Consider the following 21,631-nt stretch of genomic DNA (forward strand, 5'->3'; position numbering starts at 1 on the left):
GTGGTTTGGCCAACACCTATGGCCATTGTAAATGTTGAAAATACAGCACAGACATCTGGGGCCAGGCTAGATTACGTACGTTGCCCCAGGCATTGTTAGTTTGAAGTTGATGTATATGCTATTAGTACATGATCATTGTCCCAATCTGTACTCTCTCTATGCAAATCACCTACAGACAGTCCAACTAACTGGTCATCTGGAACCTGATGTACCCAGCCATCCCCCAACCTTACAACCCTCATGTTCAACCAACCTTCTAGCCAAGTCCACATTTTATTACACACCCCCACCATTTTTATCCTGTTTTCTACCAGTATATTTGGGGGGGGGGGGGGGGTGAAAACATGGGATCTTCCACTTTATCCGGGCACTGATTTTGATAAATAAATTATAAATGATAGTCATTAAACAAAAGCGCTTGGCCAGTGTAGAAGATTGTACAGTCCGCCTGGTGTTTCCCAAGCTTTCCCCGTCATCCCTGCGTAGACTTAGCCTTTACAAACCATCCGGATCTGATCGGCTACACGGAAACAGAATGCAAGCTTGTGAGATCAGGATGATTCGTACGAGGCTAGTGTAGTTCTAGCCACCCATTTGACTTTCATTCTAGAGATGTCGGCTTAAACAGTATAGTTAATTGATAATGTTAAATCATTTAAAGAAACTTTTCACAAATCTTTAATGTGTTATAAAAAAAATACAGAATCTGTATTTGGATTGGTGGGGGATTGTGAAACTTTAAATCATTTCTTGCAGATGGATGTTCATATGTTCGTGTTTCATACGATGACACCTTGTTACTGTAGTGTCATACAGTACGAGAGCGGTGTCATCACCAGTTCCATTGAATGTGTTTAATGTTGACTGTGAAATGAGCTTTAGGACATGTTCGAATGTCAAGGAAACTGACACCAGGACATTATACTGGTGTGACTGATCCATTATACTGGTGTGACTGATCCATTATACTGGTGTGACTGATCTGCGTCATGTTTGCATTGATGGTTCTATATTTTGCACCGCCTTTTCAGACCAAGGAGAGACATTTCATAATGAAAAGTGACTCTTACCAAAATGGATCATGTAATTAGCTATGCAGGTGCAATAAAGTTGTGACTTTGTGAATAGCGCTCTGGTCTTGCTTCTTTGTTAGTAGAAAATCTGGATATATTCTACTAACCATCAAAAGCCTGGATGGAATATCAGACTGCATTTTAATTGTTATATGGCTCCTACAGCGCATGTGGAAAGTATTCAGACCCCTTCACTTCTTCCACATTTTGTTACGTTACAGCCTTATTCTAAAATGGATTATATTAATTTCCTTCAATCTACACACAAGTTTAGACATTTTTGATAAAAATATATATTTTTTAAAACATAATACTTATTTTCATAAAAGGTAAGACCCTTTGCTATGAGACTTAAAATTAAACTCTGGTGCATCCTGTTTCCATTGATCATCCTTGATGTTTCTACAACTTGATTGGAGTCCGTCCACCTGTGGTAAATTCAATTGATTGGACAGGATTTGGAAAGGCACACACCTGTCTATATAAGGTCCTACAGTTGACAGTGCATGTCAGAGCAAAAACAAAGCCATGAGGTCGAAGGAATTGTCCATAGAGCTCCGAGACAGGATTGTGTGGAGGCATAGATCTGGGGAAGGGTACCAAAACATTTCTGCAGCATTGAAGGTCTCAAACACAGTGGCCTTCTTAAATGAAAGAAGTTTGGAACCACCAAGACTACCTATCGGGGGAGAAGGGCCTTGGTCAGGGAGGTGGCGAAGAAGCCGATGGTCACTGACAGAGTTCCTCTGTGGAGTTGGAAGATCCTTCCAGAAGGACACCCATCTCTGCAGCACTCCATCAATCAGGCTGTTGTGGTAGAGTAGCCAGACGGAAGCCACTTCTCAGTAAAAGGAAAATGACAGTTCGCTTGGCGTTAGCCAAAAGGCACCTAAAGGACTCTGACCATGAGAAACCAGAATCTCTGCTCTGGTGAAACCAATTATGAACTCCTTGGCCTGAATGCCAAGTGTCACATCTGGAGGAAACCAGGCACCGCTCATCACCTGGCCAATACAGTGAAGCATGGTGGTGGCAGCATCATGCTGTGGGGATGTTTTTCAGCGACAGGAACTGGGAGACTAGTCAGGATTGAGGGAAAGATGAACGGAGTACAGAAAGATCATTGATGAAAACCTCTAGAGCACTCAGGACCTCAGACTGGGGCAAAGGTTCATCTTCCAACAGGACAACAACCATAAGCACACAGCCAAGACAATGCAGGAGTGGCTTCAGGACAAGTCTCAATGTCCTTGAGTGGCCCACCAGAGCCCGGATTTGAACCTGATTGAACATCTCTGGAAAGAGCTGAAAATAGCTGTGCAGCAATGCTCCCCATCTAGTCTGACCCAGCTTAAGAGGATATGCAGAGAAGAATGCGAGAAACTTCCCAAATACAGGTGTGCCAAGCTTGTAGCGTCATACCCAAGAAGAATCGAGGCTGTAATCGCTGCATATGTACAGAGTAAAGGGTCTGAATACTTACTGAAATGTGATATTTCCTTTTTTTTTCTCCCCTATTTATAAGTCAAAAATGTTTAAATTCTTGTTGCTTTGTCATTGTGGGGTAGTGTGTGTAGATTAGGGGGGAAAACATTGAATCAATTTTAGAATAAGGCTGTAACAACAATGTGTAAAAAGTCAAGTGGTCTGAATACTTCCCAATGAACTGTCATTTTACAGTGTCATAAAAGTCTGAATATTAACATGGGATCTCATATATTTCACTAAATAATGCGTGGCACCCGCATCATGCAGGTGCAACGAAACATTTATTTCTGAGCCAATTGTGCTAGTTCTTCACAATAGTAAACATGTAAATGAGTAAAGGCATAGTATCTGACATTAAGTTATAGCGCGTGACATCATCTCTGAAAGGAGGGGCCATGATCGTGCGGTTTCTCTCTGGATGGATTGACGTTCTCAAAGCTCTGCCTGCAGTCCTAGCTACTCTACATAATTTACAACCGATTCACTTTCAGCAGGAATAGAATAAATATGAAAACACGCTTTCTAATCAGTGGGGGACTTTAGGGAGGGATACATCCAGGCAGACTGACAACCGGACACGCGTGGGCGGGCGTATTGGAGATATCGGCTGCAGCAGAGGGAGCGCAAGAAACTGAAGCCTACAGCAGCATCAGTATGGATGGGGAGAATTATGGTAGGTTGTTTATCTTTCCGTCACTTCATATAGATAACGCATACTCACGCGTGTAAACACCTGTCTACAGTAAACATGACCGTTAATTCAGTGTTAGGTTTAAAGGGTTCGCTTCTAGGCTTACCAAAAGCCATGATCTGCGCGTGATGATGAACACACAAGTCGACTAGATTCATGTCACGCTACATACAGTTCCGATGTGTCAAGTTCAAGATTGGCGGAAGTTGTTCAGGCTACCTGATGAACAGCACAGGTAGTCTGGTCGGGATTCATGGGCTATAAAAAGACATGCATGCTGAATTATTGAACACCATGGTGGTGAAGCTTTGCGCCAGGGATGAATATGGGACATTTTCCATGGGGAACCATATACATTTGTATCTATATCGGCACTCAAAGCAGGGCTCCTTTGATTTCAATGGGACTCCCAGGGACTCAATTTTTATATATATATATATATATATATATATATATATATAAAAGCATTGTTTTTATATAAAAACTGAATGAATACGAATAAATATGCTAAAGTTTTGTCAGATTCTTCGTTAAATGGCATCAATACATAGATGCATTCAGAAAGTATTCAGACCCCTTCACCTTTTCCACGTTACGTTACAGCCTTATTCTAAAATGTGTTAAATAAAAATGGTCTTCATTAACCTACACACAATACCCCATAATCACAAAGCGAAAAGTTTTTTTTGAAATTGTGGCGAATTTATAAAAAATACAAAACATAAATGCCTTATTTACGTAAGTATTCAGACCCTTTTCTATGAGACTTGAAATTGAGCTCAGGTGCACCCTGTTTCCATTGATAATCCTTGATGTTTCTACAACTTGATTGTAGTCCACTTGAGGTATATTCAATTGATTGGACATCTGTCTATATAAGGTCCCACAGTTGACAGTACATGTCAGTGCACGAACCAAGCCGGTTGAAGGAAATGTCCGTAGAGCTCCTAGACAGGATTGTGTCGAGGCTCAGATCTGGGGGAAGGGTACCAAAAAATGTCTGCAGCATTGAAGGTCCCCAAGAACACAGTGGCCTCCATCATTCTTAAATGGAAGAAGTTTGGAACCACCAAGACTCTTCCTAGAGCTGGCTGCCCGGCCAAACTGAGCAATAAGGGGAGAAGGGCCTTGGTCAGGGAGGTGACCAAGAACCAGATGGTCACTCTGATTGTTCCTGTGTGGAGATGGGAGAATCTTCCAGAAGAACAACCATTTCTGTTGCACTGCACCAAACAGGCCTTTATGGTAGGGTGGCCAGACGGAAGCCACTCCTCAGTAAAGGAATATGCCAAAAGGCACCTAAAGGACTCTCAGACCATGAGAAACCAGATGATCTGCTCTGATGAAACTAAGATTGAACTCTTTGGCCTGAATGCCAAGCGTCACGTCTGGAGGAAACCAGGCACCGCTCATCACCTGGCCAATACCATCCCTACGGTTAAGCACGGTGGTGGCAGCATCATACTGTGGGGATGTTTTTCAGCGGCAGGGACTAGGAGACTAGTCAGGTGGAGGGAAATGTGAACGGAGCAAAGTACAGAGAGATCCTTGATGAAAACCTGCTCCAGAGCACTCAGGACCTAAGCACACAGCCAAGACAACACAGGAGTGGATTCGGGACAAGTCTCAATGTCCTTGAGTGGCCCAGCAATGCTCCCCATCCAACCTGACAGAGCTTGAGAGGATCTCTGGATCTGCAGAGAAGAATGGGAGAAACTCCCCAAATACAGGTGTGACAAGCTAGTAGTTCATCCCCAAGAAGACTCAAGGCTGTAATCACTGCCAAAGGTGCTTGAACAAAGTACTGAGTAAAGGGGTCTGAACTTGTGTAAATGTAATATTTTTAATACGTTTGCAAAAATGTCTTTGCTTTGTCATTATGTGGTATTGTGTGTAGATTGATGAGAAAAAAACAACATATTTAATACATTTTAGAATAAGGCAGTAAAGTAACAAAATAGAATACTTTCTGAGTGCACTGTATAGGCTGTGTTGCTTCAGTCCAGCCATATACTAGTCAGGTGACGCATGCACCAGATAAACAAGCCCCAGTGTAAACTGATCTCTTTATAGGAAGTTAAATGCTATGCATGAGATCATCTGACACTTCAGGAGAGTCATCCTTGATGATGTCATTCCTTGACTCCATGGGGTCTTCATCATGCTCCTTATTATGGAGACTTGATTATGTCAATGATTTATTAGTTAGCTTGCTGATTCCCTAATGCATCTGAAAATAGAAGCTGGTGGCTGCAATGGCCTCATTGCAAGATATCATTTGCTGTTTTTGTGGGAGTGGTGTGTTGGCTGTTACTGTCTCAGTGGGAGTGGTGTGTTGGCTGTAGAGGACTGTTACTGTCTCCGTGGGAGTGGTGTGTTGGTTGTAGAGGACTGTTACTGTCTCAGTGGGAGTGGTGTGTTGACTGTAGAGGACTGTTACTGTCTCAGTGGGAGTGGTGTGTTGGCTGTAGAGGACTGTTACTGTCTTAGTGGTGTTGGTTGTAGAGGACTGTTACTGTCTCAGTGGGAGTGGTGTGTTGGCTGTAGAGGACTGTTACTGTCTCAGTGGGAGTGGTGTGTTGGCTGTAGAGTACTGTTACTGTCTCAGTGGGAGTGGTGTGTTGGCTGTAGAGGACTGTTACTGTCTCAGTGGGAGGGATGTGTTGGCTGTAGAGGACTGTTTCTGTCTCAGTTGGAGTGGTGTGTTGGCTGTAGAGGACTGTTACTGTCTCAGTGGGAGTGGTGTGTTGGCTGTAAAGGACTCTTTCTGTCTCAGTGGGAGTGGTGTGTTGGCTGTTTCTGTCTCAGTGGGAGTGGTGTGTTGGCTGTAGAGGACTGTTACTGTCTCAGTGGGAGTGGTGTGTTGGCTGTTTCTGTCTCAGTGGGAGTGGTGTGTTGGCTGTAGAGGACTGTTACTGTCTCAGTGGAAGTGGTGTGTTGGCTGTTTCTGTCTCAGTGGGAGTGGTGTGTTGGCTGTAGAGGACTGTTTCTGTCTCAGTGGGAGTGGTGTGTTGGCTGTAGAGGACTGTTACTGTCTCAGTGGGAGTGGTGTGTTGGCTGTAGAGGACTGTTTCTGTCTCAGTGGGAGTGGTGTGTTGGTTGTAGAGGACTGTTACTGTCTCAGTGGGAGTGGTGTGTTGGCTGTAGAGGACTGTTACTGTCTCAGTGGGAGTGGTGTGTTGGCTGTTTCTGTCTCAGTGGGAGTGGTGTGTTGGCTGTTTCTGTCTCAGTGGGAGTGGTGTGTTGACTGTTTCTGTCTCAGTGGGAGTGGTGTGTTGGCTGTTTCTGTCTCAGTGGGAGTGGTGTGTTGGCTGTTTCTCTCTCAGTGGGAGTGGTGTGTTGACTGTTTCTGTCTGTGGGAGTGGTGTGTTGACTGTAGAGGACTGTTTCTCTCTCAGTGGGAGTGGTGTGTTGACTGTTTCTGTCTCAGTGGGAGTGGTGTGTTGGCTGTTTCTGTCCACGTATTAGTTTAATAGACCTGAGAGACAGGGGAGGTTCAGGGTCCTCCCACTACGCTACCACCTGTCACTTATCTGACGGTTTGTGCTGCATGTTTTATTGCTTTACAGGTTATACTTTTACTTGAGTCCCCCGTCATGAGGCATATAAACACACAACATGACATACAGCAGCTTAAGTCATGAGGCATATAAACACAACATGACATACAGCAGCTTAAGTCATGAGCAGTCGTAACAGTTGAAGTTGAGAAATTACAACGGACTTTATAGTCACACAACAATGTAGGTTAGGTCAGCAAACTGGTTCAGCTAATTCATGGCTTGTGTCATGACAGTGTAATATAAGTCTTGTATTAAGTTGACACCAACAGTCATGATTGGCAACTGTTATGTCATTGTTATGCCAGTCTAATGTAGGCCTTATGACAGGGGGTTCAATTAAAATATGACTTTACTTATGTAATAATGAACTGTGATGTGACGAATAAGAGAGACAGGATGTAAGGAATGTAGTCAGCACATTTAGACCCACTCAGTGTCCCTGACACGCCTCAGCTACGTCCCAAATGGGACCCTAATCCCTACATGGTGCACGATATAGGGAATAGGGTGCCATTTGGGACACAACCCTCCTGTCAAAACCACTGGTAAGAATGTCATATCATCATCCTCTTTCTGGGATGCATTTGGATTATTCAGCATAACTATAGGCTCCCAAGAGAGAATAAAAGTAATCCTTGCTTTCGCTCAAGAATAGTGTGTGTGTGTGTGTGTGTGTGTGTGTGTTTAATCTAGTCAGACAAAGAAATATTGTTTAGCCTAGTTTTATATTTTATGTTGCATCTTCAGAGAATATGTTCTCATTCTGTTGCCATCCTTTCCTGGGTCTCCTTACTTACTCTGCAGAGGGGGATGTTGCTAGGTACCAACCATCAACCATATTTAGCCCCCTCAGGACACCAGACTGAGACCTTTTTATGCATGGCTGTGCTGCTTAATTTAGCATTAGCTTCCACACCGTCTTGTGTTACTTTCATGACATACGACCTTCGTGACTTTGACTATGTTCCGTAGCCTAGTGGAAAGGAGCGTTGGGCCAGTAATCGAAAGGTTGCTCGTTCGAATCCCAAGCCAGCAACAAAAAAAAATATATTGCCCTTGAGCAATTCGCTTAACACTAATTGCTCCAGGGTTGCCGTTGACAATGGCTGACCCTGGCTGTGACCCCACTCTCTGAAGGTGTTGGGATATGGGGAAAAACACATTTACAATTCACACTTCTAGTATGTGAAATACTCAAATAGAACACATATAAGTGAGTGCTTGTATCTGTCCTATTTCACACATTACATGTGTGAGTTGGACATTTGTTTTTGCACTTTACCACATTGTGATGTCAGAGAAACGTTATAGTGCATTGTTTCTTTCGCCATATCAACACGGTTTTAGTCCGTTGCTACTTTATCATTTCAGTATTACTTTATAGACGCGGTAAACAGGTCAATGGAATGCAGACCGTGGGGGATAGAAGACAGATGCCGGATTGGCGCACATTCAACAAATCTGATCTAGCAATGTGGATATTCATCAAATCCGTCATGACTGATGTATTGTAACAGGCCCACAATGTGGTTACTAAAGTCCCTTTCTGATATATCTGGCTGTTTTCACTGCATAACATTTAGAAATAGTCCCTTTTCAGGTTTAGAAGTAGTGACTGCTAAATGCTAACACCCATTCGTATAAGCTGGTAGGATAGCTAGCATACAGAAATCTGTGTTGGTAGTCAAAGTCATATTTAACTGTAATACAGTTGTTTGGTGACGATGACATGAATATGTATTGGAGTTGACATCCATATAAGCATTATACTCTGATTTGTACCTCAACACAGTGTGAAATATAAACAATAGCCTCAATTTTGGCACATTTTGCTAGTGACAATGAGGAGATTTTGATTCTTTCCCCCATGTATTTCCATGGGTTTTCTATCGTTTTAGTCAAGTTCCATTGACCTCTTTACCACATCTATGATATCAGCGAAAAGGTTATATTCCATTATTACTTTGATGTCAGAGGAAAAGGTTATATTCCATTGTTACTTTGATGTCAGGAGAAAAGGTTATATTCCATTATTACTTTGATGTCAGGGGAAAGGGTTATATTCCATTATTACTTTGATGTCAGGGGAAAGGGTTATATTCCATTATTACTTTGATGTCAGGGGAAAGGGTTATATTCCATTATTACTTTGTGATGTCAGGGGAAAAGGTTATATTCCATTATTACTTTGTGATGTCAGGGGAAAGGGTTATATTCCATTATTACTTTGATGTCAGAGGAAAAGGTTATATTCCATTGTTACTTTGTGATGTCAGAGGAAAAGATTATATTCCATTGTTACTTTGATGTCAGAGGAAAAGGTTATATTCCATTATTACTTTGTGATGTCAGGGGAAAAGGTTATATTCCATTGTTACTTTGTGATGTCAGAGGAAAAGGTTATATTCCATTATTACTTTGTGATGTCAGGGGAAAAGGTTATATTCCATTATTACTTTGTGATGTCAGGGGTAAAGGTTATATTCCATTATTACTTTGATGTCAGGGGTAAAGGTTATATTCCATTATTACTTTGTGATGTCAGGGGTAAAGGTTATATTCCATTGTTACTTTGTGATGTCAGAGGAAAAGGTTATATTCCATTGTTACTTTGTGATGTCGGAGGAAAAGTAAAGGTCATGTCTGCTTGTTTAATGCTACAGTCTCAGATAGCATTTTAGATACTGTTCAATATCTAGTTCTTTGTACATGATGAAGTGCACCCACAGAGGAAGTACAGTCAGTGGCTCGGGTTGCTGTTGTGATTTCAGGTGTGTGTGTGTGGTTGCCGTGGTTACAGCTGCTAGACGGCAGGCCCTGCCTATTCCTGTTGGTGTTCCTGTGGCCCTTCTCTCATGCTGTCAATCTGACTGATGGTCCCGCCTCCTAGACAGAATGACTGACATGTAGTTGGCCAAGCACATCGTTCTGACAGATAGCCCCGCCTTCTAGACAGAATGACTGACGTGGTTGGCTGGGCCTGTTGTTTACTTCAGTCATCTCAGCTCAGGTGGAGTTTAGCTGTTTGGACTTATTTCTGGAGACCTGAGATTAGAAGGGCTCTTACAGACAGCACATTTTAAGCACTGCTTCCCTCTCATATGCAAAACACTGTCAGAAATCAGCCGCCCAAAACTCCCTGTAGCGCGTATAGCCACCCGCTGTGGTTAGAAAGACACGGTCTGAAAGAAGGACCTGAAAGATGAAGAAAGGGGAAAACATCTGAAAATGAGAGAGAAAAAAGTAACTGTCACATTGAAGCGGATGTGAATCAGTTAGTTGATCTTTCCTCTCACTTCCTCTTTGAAATACACACCTCTGCCTCTGTCTATCTCTGTCTGCCTGTTTCTCTGTCTGCCTGTTTCTCTGTCTGCCTCGATCTGCCTGTCTATCTCTGTCTGTGTTCCTCTGCCTGTTTATCTCTGTCTGCCTGTCTATCTCTGTCTGTGTCTGTCTGCCTGTCTGCGTTTGTCTGCCTGTCTACCTCTGTCTGCCTGTTTATTTCTGTCTGCCTGTTTTATCCCTGTTTATCTCTGTTTGCATGCGCTGTCTACCTCTGTCTGAGCCACAAGGGACAAATCTAATTTTATTGGTCGCATACACATGTTTAGCAGATGTTATTGCGGGTGTAGCGAAATGCTTGTGTTCCCAGCTCCAACAGTGCAATAATATCTAACAATTCACAGCAATACACACAGATCTAAAGGTAAAAGAGTGGAATTAAGAAATCTCAAAATAATAGGACGAGCAATGTCGGGAGTCCAGAGTATAAATATATATACAGTACCAACTAGTCGGGAGTCCAGAGTATAAATATATATACAGTACCAACTAGTCAAACGTTTGGACACGCCTACTTACTCCAGGGTTTTTCTTTATTTTTACTATGTTCTACATTGTAGAATAATAGTGAAGACATCAAAACTATAAAATAGCACATATGGAATCATATAGTAACCAAAAAAGTGTTAAACAAATCGAAATATATTTTATATTTGAGATATGGACTTGGTCTTTTACCAAATGGGGCTATCTAATGTGTACCACCCCTACCTTGTCACAACACAACTGATTGGCTCAAACGCATTAAGAAGGAAAGAAATTCCACAAATACACTTTTAACAAGGCACACCTGATAATTGACATGCATTCCAGACAACTACCTCATGAAGCTGGTTGAGAGAATGCCAAGAGTGTGCAAAGCTTTCATCAAGGAAAAGGGTGGCTACTTTGAAGAATCTCAAACATAAAATGTATTTTCATTTTTTTTTTTTTTTTTTTTTTTAAACACTTTTGGTTACTACATGTGTGCTATTTCATAGTTTTGATGTCTTCACTATTATTCTACAATGTAGAAAATAACAAAAATAAAGCAAAACCCTGGAATGAGTAGGTGTGATGGGATGTATAGACATGGACAGCATATTGATAGAATATATAGTGTGCCTGAAGAATACATAGGATAGAATAGTGTATGCACAGGGACGAGAGAACTAACATGTTAATGTCACGCCCTGACCTGAGTATTCTTTGTTTTCTTTATATATTTTGGTTAGGTCAGGGTGTGACGAGGGTGGTATGTGTGTTTTTGTCTTACTCTAGGTTGTTTGTACTGTCTAGGGTTTTTTGTAGATTTATGGGGTTGTTTTCATCTAGATGTTTATGTTGGTCTATGGTTGCCTAGATTGGTTCTCAATTAGAGGCAGGTGTTTATCGTTGTCTCTGATTGGGAACCATATTTAGGCAGCCATCTTCTTTGGGTATTTGGTGGGTTATTGTCTATGTTATGTTGCAGGTTAGCACAGTGTTTATATAGCGGTCACGTTCGTCTTAATCGTTTTGTTGTTTTTGTTTAAGTGTTCTTCGTGTTCTTCATTAATAAAGAATAATATATTCTAACTACCCTACGCTTTGGTCTACTCCATACGACGATCGGGACAGTTAAACGTGTTACCCTGATGAAGGTAAGGTACCCTGACCAAACCATAGGTTCTATGTGAAAATTCAACTTAAATGGAAGTTAGCATTTGTCCCTAAGACGTTTGTGGAGCATTCACGATAACCATAGTGCAGGAGTTTCTTCCTCTGCTGGGTAGCTGTACCCTGACACTGTGTTCCGTAGTTATTCTAAGCTCTCCTACTTGTGTAAGCAGCCTCTTGTGATGCTTAGAACATCAGTGGATCAGGAGGGCTGTTGTTGCTTTCTCCCAGCTGCTGTTCTGAGTCACCGGGGGGATGCTAGCTAGACTGGTGTGTGGAGTTACTAATCCACCTCCCCACCACTGTACTCAGCAGGGTTGGTGTCAATTCCATTTCAATTCCAGTCCATTCAGAAGCTACACCAAATTCCAATGACACATTTTCCTCATTGAAAGCATTTAAGAGATTTGGAATTAGAATTTCAGTGTACTGTAATTCACCCAAACCTACACAGTACAGTACTCAGTAAATAATCCACCTATGCAGTACAGTACCCTGTAAATACTCAGTAAATAATCCACCTACACAGTGCATTACTCAGTAAATAATCCACATACACAGTACAGTACCTAGTAAGTACTCAGTAAATAATCCACATACACAGTACAGTACTCAGTAAATAATCCACCTACACAGTACAGTACTCAGTAAATAATCCACATACACAGTACAGTACTCAGTAAATAATCCACCTACACAGTACAGTCCTCAGTAAGTACTCAGTAAATAATCCACATACACAGTACAGTACCTAGTAAGTACTCAGTAACTAATCCACCTACGTAGAACAGTACTCAGTAAATAATCCACCTACACAGTACAGTACTCAGTAAGTACTCAGTAAATAATCCACATACACAGTACAGTACTCAGTAAATAATCCACCTACACAGTACAGTACCTAGTAAGTACTCAGTAAATAATCCACCTACACAGTACAGTACCTAGTAAGTACTCAGTAAATAATCTACCTACACAGTACAGTACCTAGTAAGTACTCAGTAAATAATCCACCTACACAGTACAGTACTCAGTAAATAATCCACCTACACAGTACAGTACTCAGTAAATAATCTACCTACACAGTACAGTACTCAGTAAATAATCCACCTACACAGTACAGTACCTAGTAAGTACTCAGTAAATAATCCACCTACACAGTACAGTACCTAGTAAGTACTCAGTAAATAATCTACCTACACAGTACACTACCCAGTAAATAATCCACCTACACAGTGCATTACTCAGTAAATAATCCACATACACAGTACAGTACCTAGTAAGTACTCAGTAAATAATCCACCTACACAGTACAATACTCAGTAAATAATCTACCTACACAGTACAGTACCTAGTAAGTACTCAGTAAATAATCTACCTACACAGTACAGTACTCAGTAAATAATCCACCTACACAGTACAGTACCTAGTAAGTACTCAGTAAATAATCCACCTACACAGTACAGTACCTAGTAAGTACTCAGTAAATAATCTACCTACACAGTACACTACCCAGTAAATAATCCACCTACACAGTGCATTACTCAGTAAATAATCCGCATACACAGTACAGTACCTAGTAAGTACTCAGTAAATAATCCACATACACAGTACAGTACCTAGTAAGTACTCAGTAAATAATCCACCTACACAGTACAGTACCTAGTAAGTACTCAGTAAATAATCCAGCTACACAGAACAGTACCTAGTAAGTACTCACTAAATTATCCGCCTACACAGAACAGTACCTAGTAAGTACTCAGTAAATAATCCACCTACACAGAACAGTACCTAGTAAGTACTCAGTAAATAATCCACCTATACAGAACAGTACTCAGTAAATAATCCACCTATACAGAACAGTACTCAGTAAATAATCCACCTATACAGAACAGTACTCAGTAAATAATCCACCTATACAGAACAGTACTCAGTAAATAATCCACCTACACAGTACAATACTCAGTAAATAATCCACCTACACAGTACAGTACCTAGTAAGTACTCAGTAAATAATCCACCTACACAGTACAGTACTCAATAAATATGATCACTTTTCATCCATTGTTTGTGTGTTTTCAGTCTGCTCTGACTGGTTGCCAGCCCTGGCCAGTATCCCCTGTAATCTCCATACTCTGTATCTCCCTGTGGTCCTGTATGGTTCAGTTGGTAGAGCATGGTGCAGGTAACACCAGGATTGTGGGTTCGATTCCTGGATCCACCCATATGTAAAATGTATGCGCGCATGACTGTAAATTGTCATTCTATTTCTCTGCAGTGGAGATGTTGCTAGATACCGTCACCCTAGCACACTAGCCTTCTGAGGGCACCAGGCTCTCTTATGCACTGCCGTTGCGTGGTTCTGTATGGCTGTTTCTGCATGGCTGTTTCTGCATGGCTGTTTCTGCATGGCTGTTTCTGCATGGCAGTTTTGTAGAATTCTGCTGCGCAACATAAGATGATGTTCTCTTTTGTAGGAGTACCAGCCATGTCTGCCTGAGCAAATGAGGGATGTGGAAGTTGTGATGGATTAATTTCACCGAAACAAGCATGACCCATGACCTGGGTCATGTTCATTAGGCACATAACAGGGGAAACTGCCTGAAAGGGAGTGAAAACACTGTGAAATGTTTTGCTACGGTGTGCGCTAATGAACACGACCCAGGATACTAGTGGATACTAGTGGATAATGGCAATGCTGCCATTAAACTAAGATGAACTTCCTAATGCTTGAAATGCCCACTTGGTGGCAGCACCAGATAGCTCATCAAATTACAGTTCAACACTGATATAAACAGAGAAAATACAATACCAATATTGTAAGGACAGTATTGTAAACACTGTATTGTCTTTACAAGTCAGCTAATTAAAAAAATATAGGTCTCAATTCTGAATCGTGAATTTTAACATGGTTTATTTCATGAAGGCATAAATGACAAGGCTATTAACTTGTTATGAACTATGCCTATGTTTGATGAACAGTCTTGACAATTGGATTCACAGTTTTCATTATACTTTTGGTTTATAGAAGCAGTTGCATCCAGCTCGAGTCAACATTTAGGACACTTCCTTATTTGAAACTCCCTGAGAGGTGCACAAATAATGATTTGGGAGCATCATGTGAGAAAATGCTGTGATGTCTAGCCATTTCCCCTTAGGGGAGAACTCTGCTCCACCTAATCTCGAGTTCAGTGCCTTTCTCAAACGTCATGTTTCTGCGTGTGTGTGCATGCGTGTATGCCTGTGTCTGTCGGAGTCACTGCGTGTGTGTGCATGCGTGTATGCCTGTGTCTGTCGGAGTCACTGCGTGTGTGTGCATGCGTGTATGCCTGTGTCTGTCGGAGTCACTGCGTGTGTCTTTGTGTGTGCGTGTTTTGTGGTCATGAATGTGTGTGTCTATGTATTTATCTGCATAGTCTTGGTGCATAAAGATGTGTGTGGCTAAAGGCAGCTGTAAGAACTGTGTGGAGACTGTTGTCTTATAGTAATACCAGAGGTGGTAGAGTTAGAACAATGACGCCAGCTCCCTGTGCTCTGACCCCTCTGGCCATCTCTATGACACATGGGGATGGATGGCTTCTGTCTGGACCCACAGAGCCCAGAGTGTCCGTCTGTGAAAGGCCAAATAATGACACTCAACCACAATTGGGGGAAAATAAAGGTTAAATAATGGGGCTCTGTTTATTACACACACACACACACATATACACACACATATACACACACACACACACACACACACATTTCTTCATCCCTGACTACTATACCAGGCCCCACAGTCCCTTGCAGTACAATGGAGATGCATAGCCTACATATTAAAACCAAAACAGAAACAGGGTTTGTGCTGACTTCACAGAGCAGGGTCTTGACCGTCCCTCTCGTGACGGGCCTGTTACACTGGAACGATGACATGCAGCTGCAGCACTTTGGGTACTTCCTCCTGACTCGGCAGCTTCAGACTGTGTCCCAAATTGCACCCTATTCCCAATATCCATCCTTCAAACTCAACTCTGGACTGGAAGCCAGTTCCACTGTGTGTTTTTCATTGCTCCCCTCTAATCAGGGACTGATTTCGACCTGGGACACCAGGTGTGTGAAATTCATTATCAGGTAGAACAGAAGACCAGCAGGCTCCTCACCTCGTAAGGTAAGAGTTGAATACTGCCCTGTATAGTGCACTACTTTTGACCGTGGTCCATTTGGGATGTCGACCCTGGTCTGGGGTCAGTGTTGGAGTCTTCCGCCCGTGGTACAGTCAGGCAGGGCTCTGGTGAAGGATGCCAGTCATGTCTTCATTACCACCCCACTGTCACAGCATCACCTCCTCCCCCCACCCCATGGCCCTCAGTCAGTATGTAAGGCTGCTCCCGCTGCTCGCGACACAGCCTGATTGGCAGAGAAGGAGGGGATGAGGCACCTGATTGGCAGAGAGGGCGGGATGAGGCACCTGATTGGCAGAGAGCGCTGGATGAGGCACCTGATTGGCAGAGAGCGCGGGATGAGGCACCTGATTGTCAGAGAGGGCGGGATGAGGCACCTGATTGGCAGAGAGGGAGGCATGAGGCACCTGATTGGCAGAGAAGGAGGGGCTGAGGCAGAGTGATGGCTACTTGTGTTTAAGAATTAGAGTGTTTGACACTAGGTGAGTGAATGACACCAGGTGAGTGATTGACAGATGGTAGAACTCACAGTGACAGTTGATTATTGCTGGCTTGTCTGCCGTGGAAGGTAAACTGGGCTGCACTCCCCAAAGAGAAATAGAAAGCGAAATATGAATGCAGGAACCAAATCTCATTTGAATCAAAGGAGTCAAATCCCGTTAGCACTGTGAATCTGGATTTATGTGTGTGTTTATTACTGTGAAGAAAAGGCCCCTTGTGTATGTCCCAAGTGTGATTTTGTTTTTGTGAGTAACTGCAATAGAAGAGAAGAAGAAGATCATAATCACAACAAATGAATCACAGATTCTTGTCCAGGAACAAATCATTTCTTTTTAACCTGTTGCCAAGCAACAATGAGTACTGGATTTGTACATAAAGGCTGTGTTCCAATGGGACCCTATTACCTACATAGAACACTACTTTTGACTCAGGTCAAAAGTAGTGCACCGTGTAGGGGATAGGGTTCCATTTGGGACGCATGCAAAGGCATTCATAAACCAATCCTGAGGAAGGATAAAACCAAAACAGAGGAATGAATCTGATGCACTGCTTTAGATACAGTAACCACAATATCTGTACATCTTATCCAGAACTACTTACAGGAGCAATTACAGCTGAGTGCCTTGCTCAAGGGCCCATCGACAGGTTTTTCACCTAGTCGGCTCAGGGAATCAAACCAGCGACCTTTCGGTTACTGGACCAACACTCTGAACCTCTAGGCTACCTGCTGCCTGTAGTCGATTAGCCCGGTCCCAGATCTGTTTGGCCTGTATAGCCAACTGCTATGGTCCAATGTCATGTTTTGGAATGACAATGACCATAGGACAGCACGAACAGATGTAGGAACCAGGCTAAGACATCTGTGTGTGTGTGTATGACGTCTTGCTTTAAATGTCTATACACACAGACAATTGCGAACGTTTCACGTTTTTCAGATCGGCATGTTGAAGTATATATCTTGGTCAATGTCGTGCAGCTTTTGACAGGTTATTTCAGGATACCACTTTCATATAAGAGTGTGGGATGGTTTAAAGAATCCAAGGTCCAATAAGCCTTGATTTGCTGGACATACGGTGCTTCCCAATGACCTCTCCTCCTTCCTGAGGTGTGCCCTTGTTCCCTTCTCTCCACACATTTAAAAACACTGGGTTGGTGTAGTTATTGGTTACATGGAGTTCTCGTATACCAGTCATTTCAAGGGATGTGACCCAAGAGTCTAGATAAAAGTCTATTAAAAAACACCCCTTAGTATTCTGACGGATGACTAAATATTCCTATAAACATGATCCTTTGAACTGCTTCAGGTCTTGGTGCTGCAGAAAATATTGATGTTATCACGGGTGGTGTTTTTCAATGCATCTGTTTGTGTTGAGAGAGAGAGAGAATTTGCCCATAAGGTGAGTTAATATGTGCTCCTACACACAGCCTGAGAATGTGTTTGTGTGTGCAATATGTTTAGTCTAAGAATATCTTGCAGAGTTACTGTGCAAAGTAAGAAGGGAGCGCAAGAGACACAGCGAGAGAAAAGAGGCTCAGAGAGAGGGAGCAGAATAGAGGAAGAGAGAGAGGGAGCAGAATAGAGGAAGAGAGAGAGGGAGCAGAATAGAGGAAGAGAGAGAAAGCAGCAAAGAGTTCAGCTGCGGCGGCTACTGAAGAGAAAGGATAGAAAGACAGATCCAGAAAGAGAGAGAGAAATAAAGGAGGAGAAGAGGGTGAAGGAAAAGTGCTTTGACTGCTTGAAGTCCCAGTGACACACACCAGGACCTGAGGAGGAACGTGTTCCATGGACGGCAGCCGTCGGCTGAGGAGGCAGACGAGAAGGAGCGAAGAAGGGGATGAGGAGAGCTCTCTCTCTTTGTCTCTCTGGAAAGAAGGGAGACTGGCCTTCACGACAACTGATCCTCTCTCCACCTCCGTCTGCCGAACTGAATCACAGGGAACGAAAGAGAAAGCCCCTCAGACACTCTCACACCCACACTAGTACACTAAGAATCCTTCCCCCCATCCACACACACAGTTTTGACTGAGCCGTCATGGGGACAGTGAGCGAACTTTGCGCATCCAGTTTCCAAGCGTTCCTGCATCCTGCGGTGAAGGATCCGCCTCCTCCAGGTAAGATGGGCTGCCTTGGGAACCAACTATGTGGACTAGACAGCCTATGGTCAACAGATGATTGATGGTTGTCTTGTTGCCTGCCTCTGTTAATGTATTCATGGTGTCGCCACAGTCAGCAGGATATGGGGAAATGTCATGTTCCACTTTGGTTGAATTTCATTATCAGGTGCCTTGGGTTTATTTTCATATTGTAGAGAATGTACCTATGTAAATGAGTTGCTCTCTCTCTCTGAAATACTTGATCGATGTGATCATGTTACTATTTGATCAATGTTTTGTTCATGTGTTTCTTGGAGATGTACAGTATGATACTCTATGTTACCCTTCTGAACAACACAGAAAATATGTTAGTTTGCCTTTCTGTGTTGTTCAGAAGGATCAGTTAGTTTGTCTCCCATTGTTGTTCAGAAGGATATGTTATTTTGTCTTTCTGTGTTGTTCAGAAGGATATGTTATTTTGTCTTTCTGTGTTGTTCAGAAGGATATGTTAGTTTGTCTTTCAGTGTTGTTCAGAAGGATCAGTTAGTTTGTCTTTCAGTGTTGTTCAGAAGGATCAGTTAGTTTGTCTTTCAGTGTTGTTCAGAAGGATATGTTAGAGTTTGTCTTTCAGTGTTGTTCAGAAGGCTTTGTTAGAGTTTGTCTCCCAGTGTTGTTCAGAAGGATATGTTATTTTGTCTTCCAGTGTTGTTCAGAAGGATATGTTATTTTGTCTTTCAGTGTTGTTCAGAAGGATATGTTATTTTGTCTTCCAGTGTTGTTCAGAAGGATATGTTATTTTGTCTTCCAGTGTTGTTCAGAAGGATATGTTATTTTGTCTTCCAGTGTTGTTCAGAAGGATATGTTATTTTGTCTTCCAGTGTTGTTCAGAAGGATATGTTATTTTGTCTTTCAGTGTTGTTCAGAGGGATATGTTAGAGTTTGTCTTTCAGTGTTGTTCAGAAGGCTTTGTTAGTTTGTCTCCCAGTGTTGTTCAGAGGGATATGTTAGAGTTTGTCTCCCAGTGTTGTTCAGAAGGATCAGTTAGTTTGTCTTTCTGTGTTGTTCAGAAGGATATGTTATTTTGTCTTTCAGTGTTGTTCAGAAGGATATGTTATTTTGTCTTTCAGTGTTGTTCAGAAGGATATGTTATTTTGTCTTCCAGTGTTGTTCAGAAGGATATGTTATTTTGTCTTTAATTGTTGTTCAGAGGGATATGTTAGTTTGTCTTTCAGTGTTGTTCAGAAGGATTAGTTATTTTGTCTTTCAGTGTTGTTCAGAAGGATCAGTTAGTTTGTCTTTCAGTGTTGTTCAGAAGGATTAGTTAGTTTGTCTTTCAGTGTTGTTCAGAAGGATATGTTAGTTTGTCTTCCAGTGTTGTTCAGAAAGATGTTAGTAAGAGTCTGATAATATCAGATGCCAGATTACATTTCTCATTGGATGAGAGGGCAACAATAAACAATCGTCTGAACAGGTGCAGCCATTGGAATGGGTGTTGGTTCCTTGACAAAGTGTGTGTGTTTGGTGCTTGTGTGTGTGTGTGTGTGTGTGTGTGTGTGTGTGTGTGTGTGTGAAGCATGAACACGTGGCTTCCCCAGAGGTAATAACAAACCACTGGGACAGAGATATCTGTAGCTAATGAGCTGGTTTCATTAGTGTTCAGTTTAAGACCTTTCTCCCTCTAAACAGAGCAGTAGTGGAGTGAGCCCAGCTAATGCCATTAGTGAGAGCACATGTAATCCCTGTAGCACCTACCCACACACACTGCCAGAGGAAATAGGCATACCTTCTGACAGTAAGCATCTCTGTAACTAGCTCACTAAATCTAGATCTCACACCATCAATACATGGACCCGTAAACAAATGCCTGTACAATCACAGATACCTCCACTGGCTTCCATCCCAGCAGACGCAATGACATACAGCTTTAACACACCTCTGGCCTCTCTTATTTTACTGGTCCTATATTGAGACAAAATTTGGTTACTGTACCTTTAATTACTTTGGGCTTCAGTCTCTTTGTGGGCGTGGTTTCAAATCCCACTGCTGCCACCAAATGTTTAGAGTGTACAAAACAGGTTCTTGCCCTTATTTCATTGGAAAATTGCTGTGTCCTCATAGACAAAGGGCACCGCGGTAATGTTAATTTAGGATCATCTCCTAAACCCTGATTACCAGGGTCCGTTGCTCCTCTATAATCTATCATCACAAACTAGGAGGTTAAGATAGTAGTTTGTAGCCTCTCCAGTGAATCAGTAATGGGTGACGGGGTTTGTTTATGCACGCCATCTGTCTCTCCAAACTTCAGATTTCATTTTCATTCTCTTACTGTAAGTCTCAACAAGACAGACGTATTAGAATGTGATGGTGCCAGAGTGATATTGTGAAAGGACGGTAGGGGTGGAGGGGCAAGTCATGTGTTGTTACTCCATCACCTTGAGAGCAAGTGCCTCAGGGGAATTAGTTGTCCTGGGGATAATCATTTGGGACTGTTTGCTAGCTTTTTGACATTTTAGTCATTAACAGACTCTCTTATCCAGGGAGATTTATTTACAGGTGCAATTAGGGTTAAGAGCCTTGCTCAAGGGCACGTCAACAGATTTTTCACCTAGTCGGCTTGGGGATTCGAACCAGCAACCTTTCGGTTACTGGCCTGACACTCTTAACCTCTAGGCTACCCGTGGCTGTGTGGGAGAGTGTTGTGTTGACATCGCTCAAGGCAAGGGCTTTGTTCTTCAATGTGCTAGCCCCTTAGCAGCTGATAGCGTGCAGCAGACCAGGGTGGTTACAGTGGGGAAGTGATGCTGATTGTGATGTTGAAATACCTGAGTCAGCGCTGGTGGCTATGTGTGCAGAGAGAGAAGAGACTCTTTAGGACAGGGGACAGTGGGGACGTCTGAACTAGATTTTCCTGGAACTAAGACAGCTGTGACCACGGTAACAATCGTAGTTGTCACGACAACATGTGCAGCGGGCAAAAATAGGAGAAATGATGTCACATTGATGTCCTAATAACATCATAATCATGTAATTTCAACCTGTTTACCTGTGATGATATTATTTCAACCAGTTTTGCCCAGGTGG

General features: G+C 42.5%; 1 protein-coding gene across 2 annotated transcripts in view; it reads left to right on the top strand.

Annotated features, from left to right (window-relative positions):
* Nucleotides 1-2,972: 2,972 nt before the first annotated feature.
* The window catches only part of LOC139365172 (cytohesin-1-like), a 118,848-nt gene continuing 100,189 nt past the window's right edge, over nucleotides 2,973-21,631 (top strand). The window contains exon 1 of one of the 2 annotated variants that reach the window (XM_071102616.1): nucleotides 2,973-3,234. In XM_071102616.1, coding sequence (XP_070958717.1) covers nucleotides 3,216-3,234 — 19 coding nt within the window. In that variant the 5' untranslated portion in view covers nucleotides 2,973-3,215. Of the gene's footprint in view, nucleotides 3,235-18,200; nucleotides 18,569-21,631 lie in introns of those variants that run through there. The other variant, XM_071102614.1, reaches the window with a different exon arrangement.

The sequence above is a fragment of the Oncorhynchus clarkii genome, chromosome 13, assembly GCF_045791955.1.
Source record: "Oncorhynchus clarkii lewisi isolate Uvic-CL-2024 chromosome 13, UVic_Ocla_1.0, whole genome shotgun sequence".
Lineage (NCBI taxonomy): Eukaryota > Metazoa > Chordata > Actinopteri > Salmoniformes > Salmonidae > Oncorhynchus > Oncorhynchus clarkii.